At 34.9% G+C, this 17,687-nt stretch overlaps 1 protein-coding gene across 1 annotated transcript in view; it reads right to left on the bottom strand.

The window, feature by feature from the left end:
• LOC145276643 (chemotactile receptor for bitter tastants 1-like) overlaps positions 1-17,687 on the bottom strand; it is a 51,706-nt gene that overhangs the window by 17,283 nt on the left and 16,736 nt on the right. The window contains exon 2 of the mRNA XM_080127834.1: positions 789-829. Coding sequence (XP_079983960.1) covers positions 789-829 — 41 coding nt within the window. The remainder of the gene's footprint in view (positions 1-788; positions 830-17,687) is intronic.

Below are 17,687 nucleotides of genomic sequence, written 5' to 3'. Positions count from 1 at the left end.
AAGCATTGCAATATATCTAACTTTCGGTTTTATTTTCAACATTATATATATATATATATATATTTTCAACAAATTGAGCTTCTAATTTATGTGATGGTTTCTAATTTAAAAACAATGCTTTTCCCTTATATCTTTCATTTTATATATGTATGTATGCATATATGTATGCATGTATATACAAGTCAGGTCATGTCATGTGCTACTGGTACCATGTAACCCAGTATTACCTGCCTCATGGTCGGGTCACCGGCGACTAAACTGGTTCCCCCACCAGACTTGTTTGGTGAGGAGGGCGGCTAGTCTCCCTGAAGGATTAAAAACAAGACCTTCCAAAGGGTGAATGCACTCTTTTTCTGGGTCAACGGCCAACTAGCACCGTGTATATTTGTGTGTGTGTATATGTGTATGGGGGTGGAGAGGGCTCCCGTAAGCCGTGGTGAAGGCAACCTTTCTAGGAGAAGCAAATCTCTGATTTAAAAAAACCATAAAGCGGAAGATCATTACCCGCATTAAGCTGATCTGCAGTTTAACTTGTTGCTGGCTATCTTGCTCTTGCTTGTTGCTGGATCTCAACATTTTGAACCGAGGGAGAGAGAGAGAGAGACTTAGCTGTCGTACAAAGCTAAGACTCTGTAACATCATATTTGTATAGATACTCCCTCAGGCATTTGGGCTCATGGATTTTAAATGTCTGAGGGAGTGGCACTCGTCTGACAAAACGTTGCAATCATCATGTATATACGAGTATGCATGTGTGTGGGAGAAGAAGGAGAGAAACATATGGACACATTCGGGAGCTGCGATGTTTCTGGTAAAGAGGGAAGAATTGCTGTTTAGCATAAGAATGTATTCCATCTAACACATCGTTGCCAAGTTTTTGATCTTGAAATAGTATTTTATCTCCTTACATCAAGTGGCTCAATGCCTTGTCTTGTGTGATTTCCTAAAAAAACTAAAAAGAAAAAACGTTTATATATAGACAATAATATACATTTTAAATTTACAATTTAATGACTTCTGTGGCTAAAATTTCCTGATTATACGGCACAAGATTTCTTTATGTCATAATCCGCTTCTTTAAGCTTATATACATATTATATACATAGCTTATATACATATTATATACATAGCTTATATACATATTATATACATATATGGTTCAAGGTACGGGGCGGGGTGAAAGGAAAGCTGCTTGTCTGGATCGTTTACACGCTACCCCCCCACATTTATTTATTTTTTCAACTACTTACTGTAGATTGTGGTGTCTTTCATTAACTGATATATACACATATATAATGATATATAAACACATATAATGAAATATACACACATATAATGATATATACACACATATAATGAAATATACACACATATAATGAAATATACACACATATAATGATATATACACATATATAATGATATATACACACATATAATGAAATATATCCACATATAATGATATATGCACACATATAAATAAATATACACACATATAATGATATATGCATTAATACAATTATATTTAGTTTGTAAGGGTTAAAGAATTTGCTAAAAAAATATTTTATGTCCCCGATCGAGAAACACACGCAAGACCTTAATTGTATTCCGAATTTTTTCTTCACCCACTCAGCTACCACTGACAGTTTGCAGAACTACTAAAATGTGTCAAGGAAAGGGATTTTGTAGCAATAAAAGATGGCATCAGATACAGAGGTTTATTTTTAGGTAAAAAATAGATTGTTATACAAAAATGTCATTGAATTGTCAGAGAGTTGGAATGAAAGTATTACGCTATAAAAGGAATATATTGAAGAGTGAAGCCGGAATTTGTTCTTTCATGAGTTAGGTTCAGCATCTATTGAAGTTTCTGTTATGCACACACTGTATATATATATATATATATATATATATATATATATATATATATATATATATATATATATATATATATATACGAACACACACACACATATATAGATATGAAAAAAATAAGAGTGGAAAATGAAGTCACAAAAACTATATATTAATGAATATAGAATGGCTCATTTATTTAATAAAGGTATACAAGCATTTAGTTGGGGAATAGAGGGGACTCTTTATACCAAGGCATTTCGAAGACTAATGCTTCTCATCAGAACAGTAAAGAAGATGGTAGGTAACATAATGGGGATGTGACGTCTACGTAAGATTCATCAGGAACGAAATAAATCAATGAAAATATTGATGTTGTTAGGGGAAAGTGCTGTTGTCGTCTCGGCTGCATGTATCGATAAAAAAAACCCTGTCTAGATTCTATACATCTTACATACGGATCAAATATGATCACCACCCATCTACCCTATACCCCTCTTGAGTCTTAAAACCTAAACTACCTACATTATTTAAGACTATGATAGGAACCCTATACACCTTTTTACATTGTACTTTATGTAATACGCCCCTCCATTATCTTAGAATTCGATATAATTCCCCAACAACATCAATATTTTCATTGATTTATTGATTTAGTGATGTCCTTTTTGAAGATATTACATTTCAGTAAAGGCGGACAGAATATGTACATGGGTTTTAATCATAGCTAAGTATCATTGCATTAATATAATTGCTAAAAATGGATGTGGTTTGGATTTTTGTTTTGAGGAGGTATTTAAATTTAGGGTCAGTGGTGTGTGGTGTATTCTATTGGACACAGAATGGACCAACTATTTAGTGGGGTGTATTCATTGTTATTGGGTGTATGTTTAAGGAGTCTTTTTATTTGCTACTTTATGTTATAATTTTTTTTAAATCATATTGAGAGATAACTGTACTTTTTTTTTATTATAGTTTTTTTTATTTAAAAAAAATGTGCATATATTTCTTAATAATTTTACAAAAAAATATTCAGAAAAAAAGTGGTGTGTGTTCAATTTTCATTGAAAAATCTAAATTTTTAAAGTCAATTATATTTAGTTTGTAAGGGTTAAAGAATTTGCTAAAAATGTTTCAGATTCGTCGTTATTTGGTTTATTTTATTTTTTATTTATTTTATTTACAATGTGTTTTAAAAATTTGCAACTACCATAGAATTTCCACGTGTTCTGGAAGTAAAGAAGAATTAAATATAATGCATACTATTTATTTAAAATTTTTTACAGAAGGTCAGAAAAGCATCGGTACCGTCGGTTATAAATCCGATACAAATGGTCCAGTTACTTTGAAACGTAATGGAATAAGGAAATAATCACCGTTGTTTTGTATCCCTTGCTCGAAGAATCGTTTTTGTACATTGTAATTTGCAAAAATTAAATTCCTTTCACACACACACACACACACACACACACACACACACGCACGCACGCATATATATATATATATATATATATATATATATATATATATATATATATATAGTGCCAGCAAAAAAAAAATCCGCACATGTAATTTTTTCAAAAACTGAAAATTCAAGCTCAATTTAATTTAACTGTTTAAACAACCTATGCCTAATTTGATTCACCTTTTATTCTTCTATAATTTCAACTGTTTATATTTGATATTTAATTGAAATATTCTAGTGTTCATGCCAATTTAAAAAAAATAACTTCAAATTGAGGAGGGAAAAAGAAATTCGCTTAAATCAAACTTAAATTATCGCCCCTAAATTTTTTAAAAATATCCACCAACAGGCAACAAAGCATCTCTTATCGTAATTGTTGTTATTCCAGGTCATACAAGTAACATTTAGTCCATATGCTACGACTTTCTCTTAGTGATCCTCAGGAGTTCATTAATCTCCACCTTTCTGGTTTAGCCAATTGATGAAATATGATGGTGCACAAGCATCAAAACACCGGCAGTGTTCGTGATGTCCTCTAAATCTAGTCGTACTAGAGTTACTTCTAACAGGGAACACAATGCTATCAAGATCCACAGCATAAGAAACAGATTTGAAATCCAACAACGGTGCAATCTTGTTTAAAGTGCTATCTGTCTACTGTCAAGAACAGATTAAACGAATTTTATTTGCGAGGATATGTTGCAAGACACAAGCCAATGATTTCTGTAAAGAACAGAAAGCGCCGTCTGGACTTCGTCAGATGCAATGAAGATCATAACTCTTTATATTGGTCAAAAGTGCAACGAAAACAAGTTCAGTGATGGTTGGCAGTACGTCCGTCGAAGGAAATACGAAGAATTTAATCCTAGGTGATCAATTTCAACACTGCAAGGTGGTGGAGATTCAGTTTTGGTGTAGGGCATTACCAGTACCAATGGTCCAGGGCCTATAGTTCACTTGCAAGGTTGAATTAATTCGATCAAGTACATTAATATGTTGACTCAGCATTTTCTACCCTACTTTGGTCGGAATTTGGATGATAATCTCATCTTCATGAAGGATAATACTCCCATTCTATACAGCTGGCAATGTCAAGAGGTTCCTAGAAGAGCATGATATTCTGTGTTTGGATTGGCCTGCACAATCTCCAGACCTCAATCCTATCGAAAACGTATGGCATTACATCAAGCAACAACTACGCAATGATAAAATTTCTAATATTGAAGAACTTTGGACAAAAATTAAAGAAAAGTGGGATGCCCCTTCCCCGGAGTATTGCTGCAGTCTAATTCAAGAAATTCCTAAAAGATTGCAGGCTGTCAAAGTTCAGAAGGGCTATTCTATTAAATATTAACTAGTTCATTGTGTTCCTGTTGTATTTGTGTCGCATTGATGTCCTAAAGTTATATTTAAATAACAATTTTCCATTGTGCGGACTTTCTTTTTGTCTCCTCATTTTGAAGTAATTTTTAAAAATTGTCGTGAACACTAGAGTATTTCAATTAAAAGTCAAATATAAACAGGTAAATTTATAGAAGAATAAAAATCCCAATCAAATGAGGTATAGTTTCTTTAAACAGCTACATTAAATTTAGCTTAAATTTGCAGTTTAAAAAAAATACAAACGCGAACTTCCTTTTTGCCGCCTTTATATATATATATATATATATATATATATATATATATATATATATATATAATGCGACTATGCTCACGCATGAAGCTGATTCTTGATATGTGGTTTAGGAATAGGAATATATGCGCCCGTTTCGTTCGAATTCAGTAATTTCTTAAGCTTTTCCTGATTTTCCTGATTATTTTGATAGAGGCATACATACAAGAGCCACAGTAACTATTACATGAAAAAATCGCCTTTATTTCCAATTTAGATGGGACAGACAAATCAATGCGCATATTCTTTTCTGTAGATATGTTCATTTAATATACATCTTTAGCGATGAACATGCTACTCAAAACTCAAATGTGACAGAACAATCAAAAACAGGTATTCTTCTAGAGATACGTCCATTCAATATGCGCCGTTAACGAACACGCTATTTCAAACAGATGTGACAGACATATAGAGAGAGAGACAGATTGTCTTTTAGAGATATATCTATTTTATATTGGATTTTATCGTTGAACATGCCTTTTAAAGCTGAAACGTGACTAACGAATTCATATTCTTTTCTATATTTAATGTTCATTAAATATGCATGTTTCGTGATGAAACTTATTGTTTGCATATAAAAGCGTGACAAATCGATTTTCTAACTGAAGACGCATGTAAAAACTGAAATATCCGTATCTAAACAATGCAGTCGTTGCAACTTCCGATTGTTAAAAAAACATTAGTTGCCGTGGCAATTGTTAATCGGGATAAAAAGGGTCAATTGTTATGAAGAATCCATAGAAACGGTAAACAAACTTATTCTCGTTGATTTTATTACTTTGGTTATAATTTTAAGTAGTCATTATTTGATATTTCCTATATCCACACACACACACACACACACACACACACACACACACACACACACACACACACACACACACACACACACACACACACATACACATACACATACACATACACACATTCCTACATATATGCTGATTGTCCACTCGATTTCGAGTGTGACCGCCCGCCTCTCGGAGATTTTTCAGCTTTTGTGCTCAAAGGCAAAATAAACAGAAAAACAGAAAATGAAAAGTATCTGCGCGTGACGTAATCTACTTTTTGAGTGAGGTATGATGGGTCCAATGGCTGGCCCACATCAGACTTTCAGATATTCAGTCAAAATTTACCTTCTTTTAGATAGGTTGTATTCACACAACCCAGAAGACACTATCTGCCCGTTTTCTTTTATATGGGCGCTCACCACTTATCAAAGCCCGGAAGCCCCTCGGGGATAAGGGTTATTGTGTGTACAATAATCAATGGGATAATATCGTAGTAATAGTTGGTATTGGGGATTTGATAAAGTGTCTTACTTAAGGGGGCGATTAATCAGGAATTTGTTTATGTTGGACGAAGACGTCCAAGTTGTAGTCAGGTGGGAAACAGGTAAACGGAAAAGAATTCCACAGGCGTGAACTTCTAAAAAATAAGCTTTGTTCATGAAATCTACGTTTTGATTTAAGCACAGATAAAGAGTGGGGAAATTACTGACAGTGGTTTTAGCTAGACGGGTGTTTATCGTGAAAGATTGGCAAGAGGGGACCAGAGATTGGAGCTCGGACGAGCACTTGCCATGAAAATAACAATAAAAACATAGACAGGCTCGCAATGTCCCTTCTGTGGGAGAGAGGCTGCAGTGAAGAGAAAAGTGCATCCCTCACTAAGCCACGAAGTCTATTTTGTACTTTGTCAAGGTAGAATAGGCTGTTTTTAGCAGCTTCTGCCCAGATGTGGCAGCAGTACTTCATCTTTGGACGTACTTGGCTTTTATACAGATAGCGAATTGCATCAGTAGTGAGATATCTTGTGGAGCGGTAGAAGGATCCCACCATTTTCTCAGCGACCCGGGCAACAGACTTAATATACGTGTTCCATTTCAGATCAGGAGTAAAGGTCAAACCTAGGAGCTTGTCAAAACATAAAGCCATCCCAAGATGAGAGCCATCCATTTCAATTGATGCTAGATGAGGATCAGAGCGTTGATGATGTAAAGATAGGAACTTGGTTTTAGATGTATTAAAGGTAACCAGCCACTTCTTCCCCCACTTGTACTATGCGCTCAAGATCAGAGGAGAGGGAATCAGAGAGAGCTTTGTCATTTACGGCCTTTGCCATAGATGGTCGTGTCATCAGCATAGATGTCAACGAATGATCTTAAAACGATTTTTTAGAATGATTTAGTATGATTTAGAATGATGTTTTGTGAGATCATTGATGTAGATCACGAAGAGAGTTGAGCCTAGGATGGACCCAAGGGGGACTCCAGCATTAATAGTGTGGGCCTCTGATTGCTGCCGATCAATCACTACTTTTATGAGCCTATCTGAGAGAAATGATTTAATAATAGAGAAAACATTTCCAGTTATACCGTAGCTGGAAATCTTGTGAAGTAGGCCCTTATCGAATGCCTCTGATATGTCAAGAGCAATTGCCCTAGAAAGGAAGCCTTGGTCGAGAGATTCGCTACTCCTATGGGATATAACTGTTAGCACATCAGCTGTAGATCTTGCAGAACGGAAACCATATTGCGTGTCACTAAGGAGGTTATTTCTGCTGAGGTGGTTGACTATTTCTCTATTTAATATGGATTCCAGTAACTTACTCATGACACACAAGGGACTTATTGGTCCGTACTGAGAGGTAGATGCCTTATCACCTGAGTTCTGACGATTTTTCCCAGGGCGTTGGAAAGCACTTCTCCTTAAGAAACGCTTAAACAGTTTTGTAAGTACGGGGGCAAGTTCATATGCTACGACTTTCTCTTAGTGATCCTCAGGATTTCATTATTTCCTAAGCTTTTTCAACACTATAATTGGAATGCCGTCAGGGCCAGTTGCTTTACTGAAATAAAGGTTCTTGATTAGTTTGGCGACATCACGCACAGATATTTGTATGTTGAATAATGTGTTGTCTGTTGTAGGAGGAAATACGGGGAGTTGATGACCTTCGTCGCAGAGGGTAGAGTTAGCTGCAAAGTTCTTGGTAAATAATTTGGCTTTGTCTGATGCTGATGAGATGATCTCAGGTCTATTGACGATGGTTGGGATAGAACGCACGCTTCTGTTCAGGATCCTGTTTGCTATTTGCCAAAACTGGTGGGAATGAAGCCGCTGATCAGCTACTTTGGATTTGACGGACTGAGTATATTGCTCTCTTTCATTTTTTATTATTCTTTTACAGTGGTTGCTGGCAGTCCTGACAGCAGCTTTAGTCCCAGTACATCTATTACGTTGGTAGCTATAGAAAAAGTGATTTCTGTGCGCAATGGCAGCAGCACATTCAGGGGAGAACCATGGCTGGCTGTTAGGTTTTGTTAGAATTTTTTAGATGGCATGAATCGATCTATGCCTACATAGCATTCGGTCAGGTCTGATACTATAAAAGACACATCCTTTTTAAACCTGGAATGCAGAGGTAGATCATATATGAATGTACGGAAGCTATCCCAGTCAGCCATAGAGTATTGATATACAGTACGGTGGAGAGATACATCTGAAGACTTATTGTATTTAATTTTTATCTTAACTGATACGACGGATTGGTCGGAGGATCCCAGGAGAGATAAAACGGAACATGAACATAGCTGTGAGAAGTTGTGAGAAAAAGGTCTAGACGGCTTGCATACTGACCGGTAGTATCGGACACGGGTGAGTTCGTGGACAATCTGAGTGAGGTCATATGCAATTCCAAAATCATGACAGAACCTCCCCTCATCATCTGTCTTATTTGAGTGGGCAGCCATTCCACATTATGGACAATGAAGTCACCGCAAATATGAATGTTAGCCGAAGGATGAGCAGACAGGATGAGGTCAATTTTCTCAGTATACTCTTAAAAAAATAATCCCGTTGTTGTGGGGGCGATAGAGGGCAAATATAAATGCGGTGGTGTAAGCAAGTGCAACCCGGAAGCACATATAAGGTAAATTAGTGTCTTCTCTTGAGATATCTCTCCAACACGGAAATACATCTTTAATGTAGGCGCATATTCTGTGTTCATGGCGATCTTGGGGGTCAGATTTAGATGTTAAGTTAAAATATCCTTTTATTATGAACTCATCTAGGGAAGTGGTCGGCCCTATGCCAGTTTCGCTAAGAAAGAGTAAGTCCGGTTTCGTCTCCTGTAATTGGAAGGTTGGAACGTAGACCCCTGATGTTGGAGAAGGAGACATGGTAATAGGGGTCTACGTTGGAGGATGGGATTCTAGGTTTATTCGTGTTTTTTTTTTTTTTTTTTTAGTTTTTGGGGTTTGTGGAACAGGTCCACGGACTTGATTAGAGTAGGACAGAGAGGGAAAGTAAGAGAGAGAAAGACAGGAAATTTTTTCTTTTTTTTTTTTTCGTAGCACATGATAAGGTAAAGCCGTAACAATTACCCACTAGTATGGCATCGAGAGGCCCACCAGAAACTACTACATGGTCCAGAATCCATTCACCAAATGGCAATACAGCAGCCCCAGTACTTTACACCTGCTGATAGGACAGCCTCCTTAGTGGTTAATCCAAGGTTCGTGTCCCTGAATATCAAGCGGGTAAGGTCAGCTCAGATGAAACGTTTACCTCCAGCACCCTTACTAGTGACGTGGCCACAAGGATAGACATAGGAACCGAAAATTTTCCGATATATCAGGCTACTGTTCACGAGTACTACCGACCTGGAAAACAGTTTTTTCTTCACTCTTTGTCAAAACAATCACTCATTGGAAATGAGGACTGAGAGACAAAAAAGGAGAAGCGAGAGTTACTGGAGCTGCCGATAACACAACCACAGTGTATTATCTACTCTCCATTAAAAAAAAAAAGGTAAGAAGGACTTATTAATATCTACTTATATAAGTCCGTTATGCCATTCCCAATTTAGGATGGTATTTGAAAATCGTCTCCCCTCCCATATTTATGCGTGGATATTTTTTGGCTTTATCTAACCTCGATAGAGAACGATTCGAGCATTCGAGCTTTACCTTATAAGTAAGATACCGTAATGGAATTTTCAATTTGTGAGGTCGTTTTTTTGTATTAATTTAGATTTGGAAGAACCCATTTAAAAAACTGGTTAAGAGTAATACAATTTTGGTCAGGTACTAAGTTTAGACTGGTTAAGAAATAATGCATACTGCAGAGAAAAAGCCATTTTCAGAGTTTAGTTAATAGTGCAGATATAATTTGGAGAAAAAGGAAAGTTAGCTTGGAACTGATAACAGAACAGTCTGGTGATGAGGATCATCATCAGAGAGAGCGTTTGGCAGATTTTTCCTTCTCTTGTATGAGCTGCCTTTATCACGGCTATAGTGACCCATTCACTGCAGGCATACATTCATAAATAAATACATACATGGTGGCTTCCTTCAGTCTTGACAGACTATGGATTGACAGACTGTAATGGTGCCGGCGTGTGAGAGTTTTGCGCAATCTCCAACCACACCTCTACATATGTTTTTTATATACAATGTTATATGCAGGACGTTCTTACTTGGATCAGGCGGTAAGGGTGTGTGTCCATGATGCTATGTTTCGGGATGACTCGTTTTCGTCAGATATGTGTTCGTCTTTCCAATGTGCATGACAAGTTTTCTTTTAGATGGAGCAGGTTATCAAAACTTAGAAATAACTTCATCTGTTTCAGATGCATAATTTATTAATATCAGACACATGTTGTTACATTTTGTTATTTGCATTTTTTTAAAATATTAATATTTAGCTTTTACTGCTTATCTTTGTATGATTAGCTCGTCTTTATTCGTTTAGTTTTTGCTGTTTTGTTTTTCTGTCGTTCGGATCATAGGGTGTTTTCATTTTATTTTCCTTTTGTTTGTTTTGGTATTCAATATTATTAATAATTTTTGATTACTCTTTAACCTTAATTACTTAATATTAGGATATATACTTTATTCGTAAATTCTATTCAATTTTTATTACAGTCTGTCTTGTTTTCCTGTCTTGTTTTTTCTGCAGTGCCTTTTATGTGTTTTGATTTTTTTTTAAATTAAGGAGAGGTACCTTTTTATATATATTATTAGATAGTTTAAGATTTTCTAAAATTAAAGAAGGGTGGCATGTTGTACTTTTTTCTTTTTCTCTTTTTTCGATTAAAGGGGGATAACTAATGATTTTGTTGTGTTGATCTTTATTTGTTTCTATTGCTCTTTTCCACCTTTCGCCTTACTCTCTTTTCTTTTTTAATATAAAAATATTTAATGTTCGATTATATGCCTGTTTGATGTATTGATTCAATTGGTTTGTATCCTTTTTGATATAATAATTTATTATTATTAATTGTCTTTTTATTTATTATTTTTTAATCCTAATTATTTAGTCATGAGGTGTTATGTAGCTGTGCATATTAAACAATAGACGTAGATATAATTTTGTGTCGGCGGTTACTTCGCAGATTTTTGTTATTTTTATTTATTTTTCTGTGTTTTTCATTTCCTATGCTGTTTAATTTTCTGCGGTTATTGTTAAGATGGTGATCTTTTGAGTTTTTTGTGATTAAGAAAAACCAAATTTTTATACATTTAATATCAATAGTTTAAAATTAAAAGAAAAATTAAATGGAGTTAAGGTTTTTTGTTTTTGGTTAAAGACGAATAATTCTGTAATGATTGTGTTCGACTGTATTATTAAAGATTTTTTTGATTACTTTTGCTATTAAACCAAATTCTCACCTTCAGTAAAAGTTCGCCACAGAAATAACAGGAATCAGGCAATTACTTTTCCTTCATCTCAAGACAAATATTTAACAATGACTCTGAAGAAAGAAAAGAAAAAATAAACCCAAACAAAACAAAAGCAAATAAAAATAAATCTGAAAAAAATCAATAAAATGATTCCGAAAGAGATCAATGTCGAATTATAAATTACAAGATCATTAGGTTAATTTAAAATTTTAGAAAACCTAACAGCGTTAAAAAAATATTTAAGAAAATAATCAAAATCATTTTTTTCTGTGTCTGTTTTTTTCTGCTGAGATTATAATACATCTTTTTGCAAAACCTCGGCAGCATACAAAACAGACTTCGAAAATTGGTGGGCGATGTTCTTTTCTTCTCTCTGCTGCCATTTTTCAAAGCAGGTGCTTGATTAATCCCTCCCCGTAAGTTATTTCCTGCTGACTATAGTCGTTTTCATGTCCAAGCTAAAAAGGTTCTTGATGAGTCGCCCTCTAAAATAAATGAATGTATCAAATTTCCACCATTACGGCACCCAATAACGGTTAGCCTTGAGTTACTCCCGCCCCCCTGCCATTGAGAAGGGATGATTTTATGGTAAAATATATTTGTGATCAGTTTTTATGAGCGTATTCCTTTTTTATTGGTGTTTCGTTCATCTTCTATGGTTGTTCTAATATATATATATATATATATATATATATATATATATATATATATATATATATATACACACACAAAGATATATATATATATATATATATATATATATATATATATATATATATATATATATATATATAGTCCGGTGGTAGAGGTTTAGGCCCAGATTTCGAATCTCGTTATATACAGCCACTCTGATGAGTCGTAGACGACGATACACGTGCCAGTGGATAATTATATGTTAAAAACAATAAATATGCTGCTTCCAATTTGGGGGGGGGGATACCAAATTAGTCAAAGGGAAAATTATTCCCAACTCGCATTTAATTAAAAATGCACTTTCGTATAAATAATTGAATTTATTCCAAAGTTATCGCAAACAAAAACAAATAAATGACACTCACACACACACACACACACACACACACACACACACATATATATATATATATATATATATATATATATATATATATATATATAGTAAGTTATGGAAATATATATGGCAATTAAGCTGCACAGAATATTCTGCGTTTTATCCTCGTGAGAATTCGCCAGGCTTATGCGAAGTGTTGTGGTTATCGCACATTTTCATATAAACACATGATATTGAATCTGCTAGTTAACCAATCAGCTTCTTAGGGTCCATCCCAATCAGCCAATGTTCGGCCACTTACAGGACAAAGGTACAATTGACCTCAGGTTCACGCTTTCACTTTGTGTGTTTTTATGGGAAATAGTTAGTTATATTCTTTTGTGTATAGAAAGCTGACCTACTTTCAACCTAGATGTAGTTAGATACGTTATTTTTGTGTTTTGTTTTATATTTTGGATAGTAAGTTTTATCTTTAAAATTATTCATTGTATTAATCCTAGAGTAAAGTTTATCATGTACACACTGTTGTTCGCTATTTCTTTTCTACTTTTAATTGATGTTGTTTTTTTAAAGGTTCATGCAAGCATAATCCACATGGATCGTTAGAAATTTGGTAGGCAAAATGTTTTGAACAAATATATATACGCAAAAAGAAGTATATAAAGAAAGAGGTTTGTGTTTACTATAAACTTTTTAAGCCAATATTACGCAAGTATAAATCATGTAGAATAGCTGCATGAATATAATTGCATGTAATAGCAAACTAAAGATGTTCATCCCATAAGGAAACCTAAAAATACTAAAAGAGAATTAATTAAAACGAACCTTTAAAAGAATATGCAAATAAGCTAGGTCTTTTGCAGATAAATGCAATTCCAGACCCATATATAGTAGAGATGACTTTCCTTTTTAAATAAATAGTAAAAAAGCCTCACCTTTTTTCTTCTTGGTCTTCGAGGCAAGATCTTTTTTTTTCTGTAATCAAAGTGTAGTATTTGTTCCAGCAGATACTGCAATCAAAGACCATATGTGGGAGCGACCCAACATATCAGACTATTGCTCTTGAGCAATTAGCTTTGGTCAATGTAAGTGAAACCCTTCATACCAATTGTCACTATCCAGATCCCTCTCGGGGAAACTGGTCCTCCTCCCCTCACTCTCCACATTAAAAAAACAGCCTTGTGCCTAATTTGCTCAGTGGGGAAGCAAATAAATAACTAAATAAATAGAAAAAGTGTTTTTAATATGCATATCAATACAAAAAAAAAACAAATTTATAGGAGTATAGATATATGACAGAGAGAGAAAGAGAGAGATAGTGATAGCTAGAAAGAGAGACAGACAGAAAGAGAGGGTGTTTAAAGATAAATGCCACACACATTTTAACATTTCTTGTAATATATTATCTATATTATCTTTGCCAGATAATCCTGCTAGTCTATCTTCTATCTATACTCCTATAAATTCGTTTTTCTTTTGTGCGTATTGATAGTCATATTAAAATCCCTTTGTCTATCTATTTAAAGAGAAAATACAATTTTATTGTATATGGGGCGTGGAATTGCATTCACTAGTAAACGATCTAGCTAATTTGCATATTCTTTTAAACATTCATTTTAATTAATTCCCTATTAGTTGCTTCGGTTTTCTAATGGAATAATCATCTTTAGTTAACTATTACGTGTAATTATATTCATGTAGATATTCTACATGATTTATACTTGCATAATATTTGTTTCCATATATATTTATGTATACGTATATATTTTTGTTTAACAAATTTTGCCTACCAAACTCCTCCTAGAGTTTTTGATCTACAGACATAAAACTTCATACATAAGGTATTTGAATCCTTGCAAAACTTTATATTTGAGTTTTAGCCCGGAAAAATCAGTGCAAAACTGTGAAAATTAAAAAAAATTAAATTTACTAGGTGAAGGCCGAAAGCCGGCATTATGAATGCATAACTTAGTAGCTATTGGTTCATGTTTTAATTTTTAGCCTTGCAGTAAACATGTTTTCGTAGCACAGTCATTGACAGCAGAGGCAAAATATGGTAAGCTGAACGTTTTTGTTTCGATTCTCGGTGGTGGCGCATGAGTATTTTTATATACTTTTTAAATCATTACTATATATTGCATCCAATCTATCTATCTATCTATCTATACATCTATACATCTATAAAAGTGAAAATGTCTGTCTTTCTTTTCTCTATGGTAGTTAAGGAAAACTATTATACAGAAAGGTATTACTTTACATATTTACACTTTTTAATATATACATATGCACATAATCTTATGAACAGTACATAGGGCCCGGGCAAAGCCGGGCGAAACTGTTAGTATAAACTAAAATCCCATAAAACAAGCGCAGAATACGTAATTTTAAAGTCCATAATCTACTAAGTTGCTTACGCTTTATAGTTTGTAATCTATGAAAATAAATGTATGAAGATATTGTCTTTGAGATCGATAACTAATCGAAATAAAAGTACTTTTCACGTTCGTTTTGATGTGGAACTTTTTTCTAAGGATGACAATTGAAAAACTACACCGGCCGTTGATGAAAATGAATCCTAAAGTACGCATTGTTTTCCTTATGGAAGTGATACGTGCCGTAAAAGAGAGCTTTTTGTAAACTTAGTAACTTAATGGCGTTGTACAAGAAGTTACTGGTTACAACAGGCGTGTCAACGAGGACAGAACGCAATTATTACGATCGAATCGCACCAGATCAATAAGATCAAATGCTAATTAACGGCAACACTTTTAAAATATGTTTTTTTTTATTTTACTGGTCAGTCAGTCACGTAAAACGCATCTTACTTTCGTCCAGAAAAAGGATTGCATCAATATACGGGTGCTTTCTGGATCGATGGGGTGATTCAAAATTTTTTAAGCATTTTTTAGCAACAAATAGGATCCAAGTCTTCAATTTTAGATTTAAAGTGGTTGGTTGGTTGGTTTTTGTTTCACGGCATATCAACCCTTTTCAGGTTATTTAATGCCAAATCCAAAGATTTAAGAGAAATTTTTTATAGAATATATTTGTTTTCAAGTTGGTTTCTATTTAACCCACAGTTGGGACCCTAACAGGTACTACCACTCCGGGTCAGAGTGGACCTGGGAGCAATGGCAATTAAAGTGTGGCTCCACATTCCCCAAAGCCCGCAAGCTGGGGCCTCACCACTGGATATAGTTTAAGGTAATATCCAGGACCGGATTTAAAGTGAAAGCCAATCCCGAAAGCTTATCAAAATAAGGAACATCCATTCATACTAGTGTACTATGAAGAATACATTGAATATAATTTGCTTTTATCAGATTGACTAGAAAGTTATTGAGGCTTTTAACTGTTAAATTCAGATGAACATGTCTAGACTCAAACAAATATTTATTGATGGAAATAAGCCCCATCAGAATCCACACACCTTCGCCAACGCAAAACAATGTATTTAATGCCAGTAACGTAAACATCTTGCGTTCTGGTGGCGATGAAGTCACTGAAAGCGTTTTTTGAGATCGCTTATGTTTTTTAACCATTTCTAACACAGAAAGTGACGAGATGCTTAAATAAAGTTGTAGCTGGTAACTGATAGGTTGATTGGCTTCGATTAATTGATCGTTGTTACAATCGATGGCCGACCACTACGCTCAACATCTTCAAGACTCTCGTCGCCGCAACGAAATTGCTTAAGCCACCATGGTGCTGTGGTTCCTGGGTAAACCGCTTCGTTGATATTACGAGTTCTTGCAGTAGCTTTTCGACCTAGCTTAAATTCTACATCAATGATCTCCCAAAACACATACTTAAATCATTCGTTGACATCTATGCTGATGACACGACCATCTATGGTAACACATCAAAGACCGTAAATGACAAAGTTCTCTCTAATTCTCTCTCCTCTGATATTGAGCGCGTGGTACAATGGGGGAAGAGGTGGCTGGTCACTTTTAATGCATCCAAAACCAAGCTTCTATCTTTACATCATCAACGATCCGATCCCCATCTGGCATTAATTGAAATGGATGGCTCTCGTCGTGTGGAGGCTCCATGTTTTGACAAGCTTCTGGGCTTGACCTTTACTCCTGATCTGAAATGGAACACGTACATCAAATCTGTTGCCAGGGACGATGGGAAAATGGTGGGATTCTTCTACCGCTCCACAAGATATCTCACTACTGATGCGATTCTCAATCTGTATAAAAGCCAAGTACGTCCAAAGATGGAGTACTGCTGCCACATCTGGGCAGGAGCTGCTAAGAACAGCCTATCCTGCCTTGACAGAGTACAAATAGACTTCGTGCCCTTTTCTCTTCCCTGCAACCTCTCTCCCACAGAAGAGACGTTGCGAGCCTGTCTTTGTTTTATCGTTATTTCCATGGCAGGTGCTCGTCCGAGCTCCAATCCCTCGTACCCCATCGCCAATCTTTCACGAGAAACACCCGTTTGGCTGAAACTACTGTCAATAATTTTCCGCACTCTTTATCTGTGCCTAAATCCAAACAGATTCCATGAGCAAAGCTTCTTTCTTAGAACTGCTCGCCAGTGGAACTCTCTGCCGCTTGTCTGTTTCCCAACTGACTACAACTTGGACGTCTTCAAGTCCAACATAAACAAACTCCTGGCAAACTGCCCCCTTAAGTAAGACACTCTATCAAAACCCCCAATAATAATGATTACTACAATACTATCTCATTGATTACTGTACACGCAATAACCCTTATCCCTGAGTGGCCTTCGGGCCTTAATAAGTGATGACCCCCATGTAAAAAAAAAAAATTAAAATAAGAAAATTGTGCGAATTTACTTTTTTCCATCTTGTATTCAACGTTCTGAAAAGAAGACATAATTGTTTTAAAGCATTAGTAATTTAAAAGATTAGATAGAGCAAAAAAAACAAACCTCTCTTTAAAATGATCTATAAAGTAAATGTATTATAACGAAAACTTATTAGGAAATACATCATTTGAAATGAAAATTA

The sequence above is a fragment of the Euprymna scolopes genome, chromosome 5 (assembly GCF_053919585.1).
Source record: "Euprymna scolopes isolate OS-2025 chromosome 5, ASM5391958v1, whole genome shotgun sequence".
Classification (NCBI taxonomy): Eukaryota; Metazoa; Mollusca; class Cephalopoda; order Sepiida; family Sepiolidae; genus Euprymna; species Euprymna scolopes.
The sequence above is the reverse complement of the archived record's forward strand: the minus strand, read 5'-3'. Positions and strand labels throughout refer to the sequence as shown.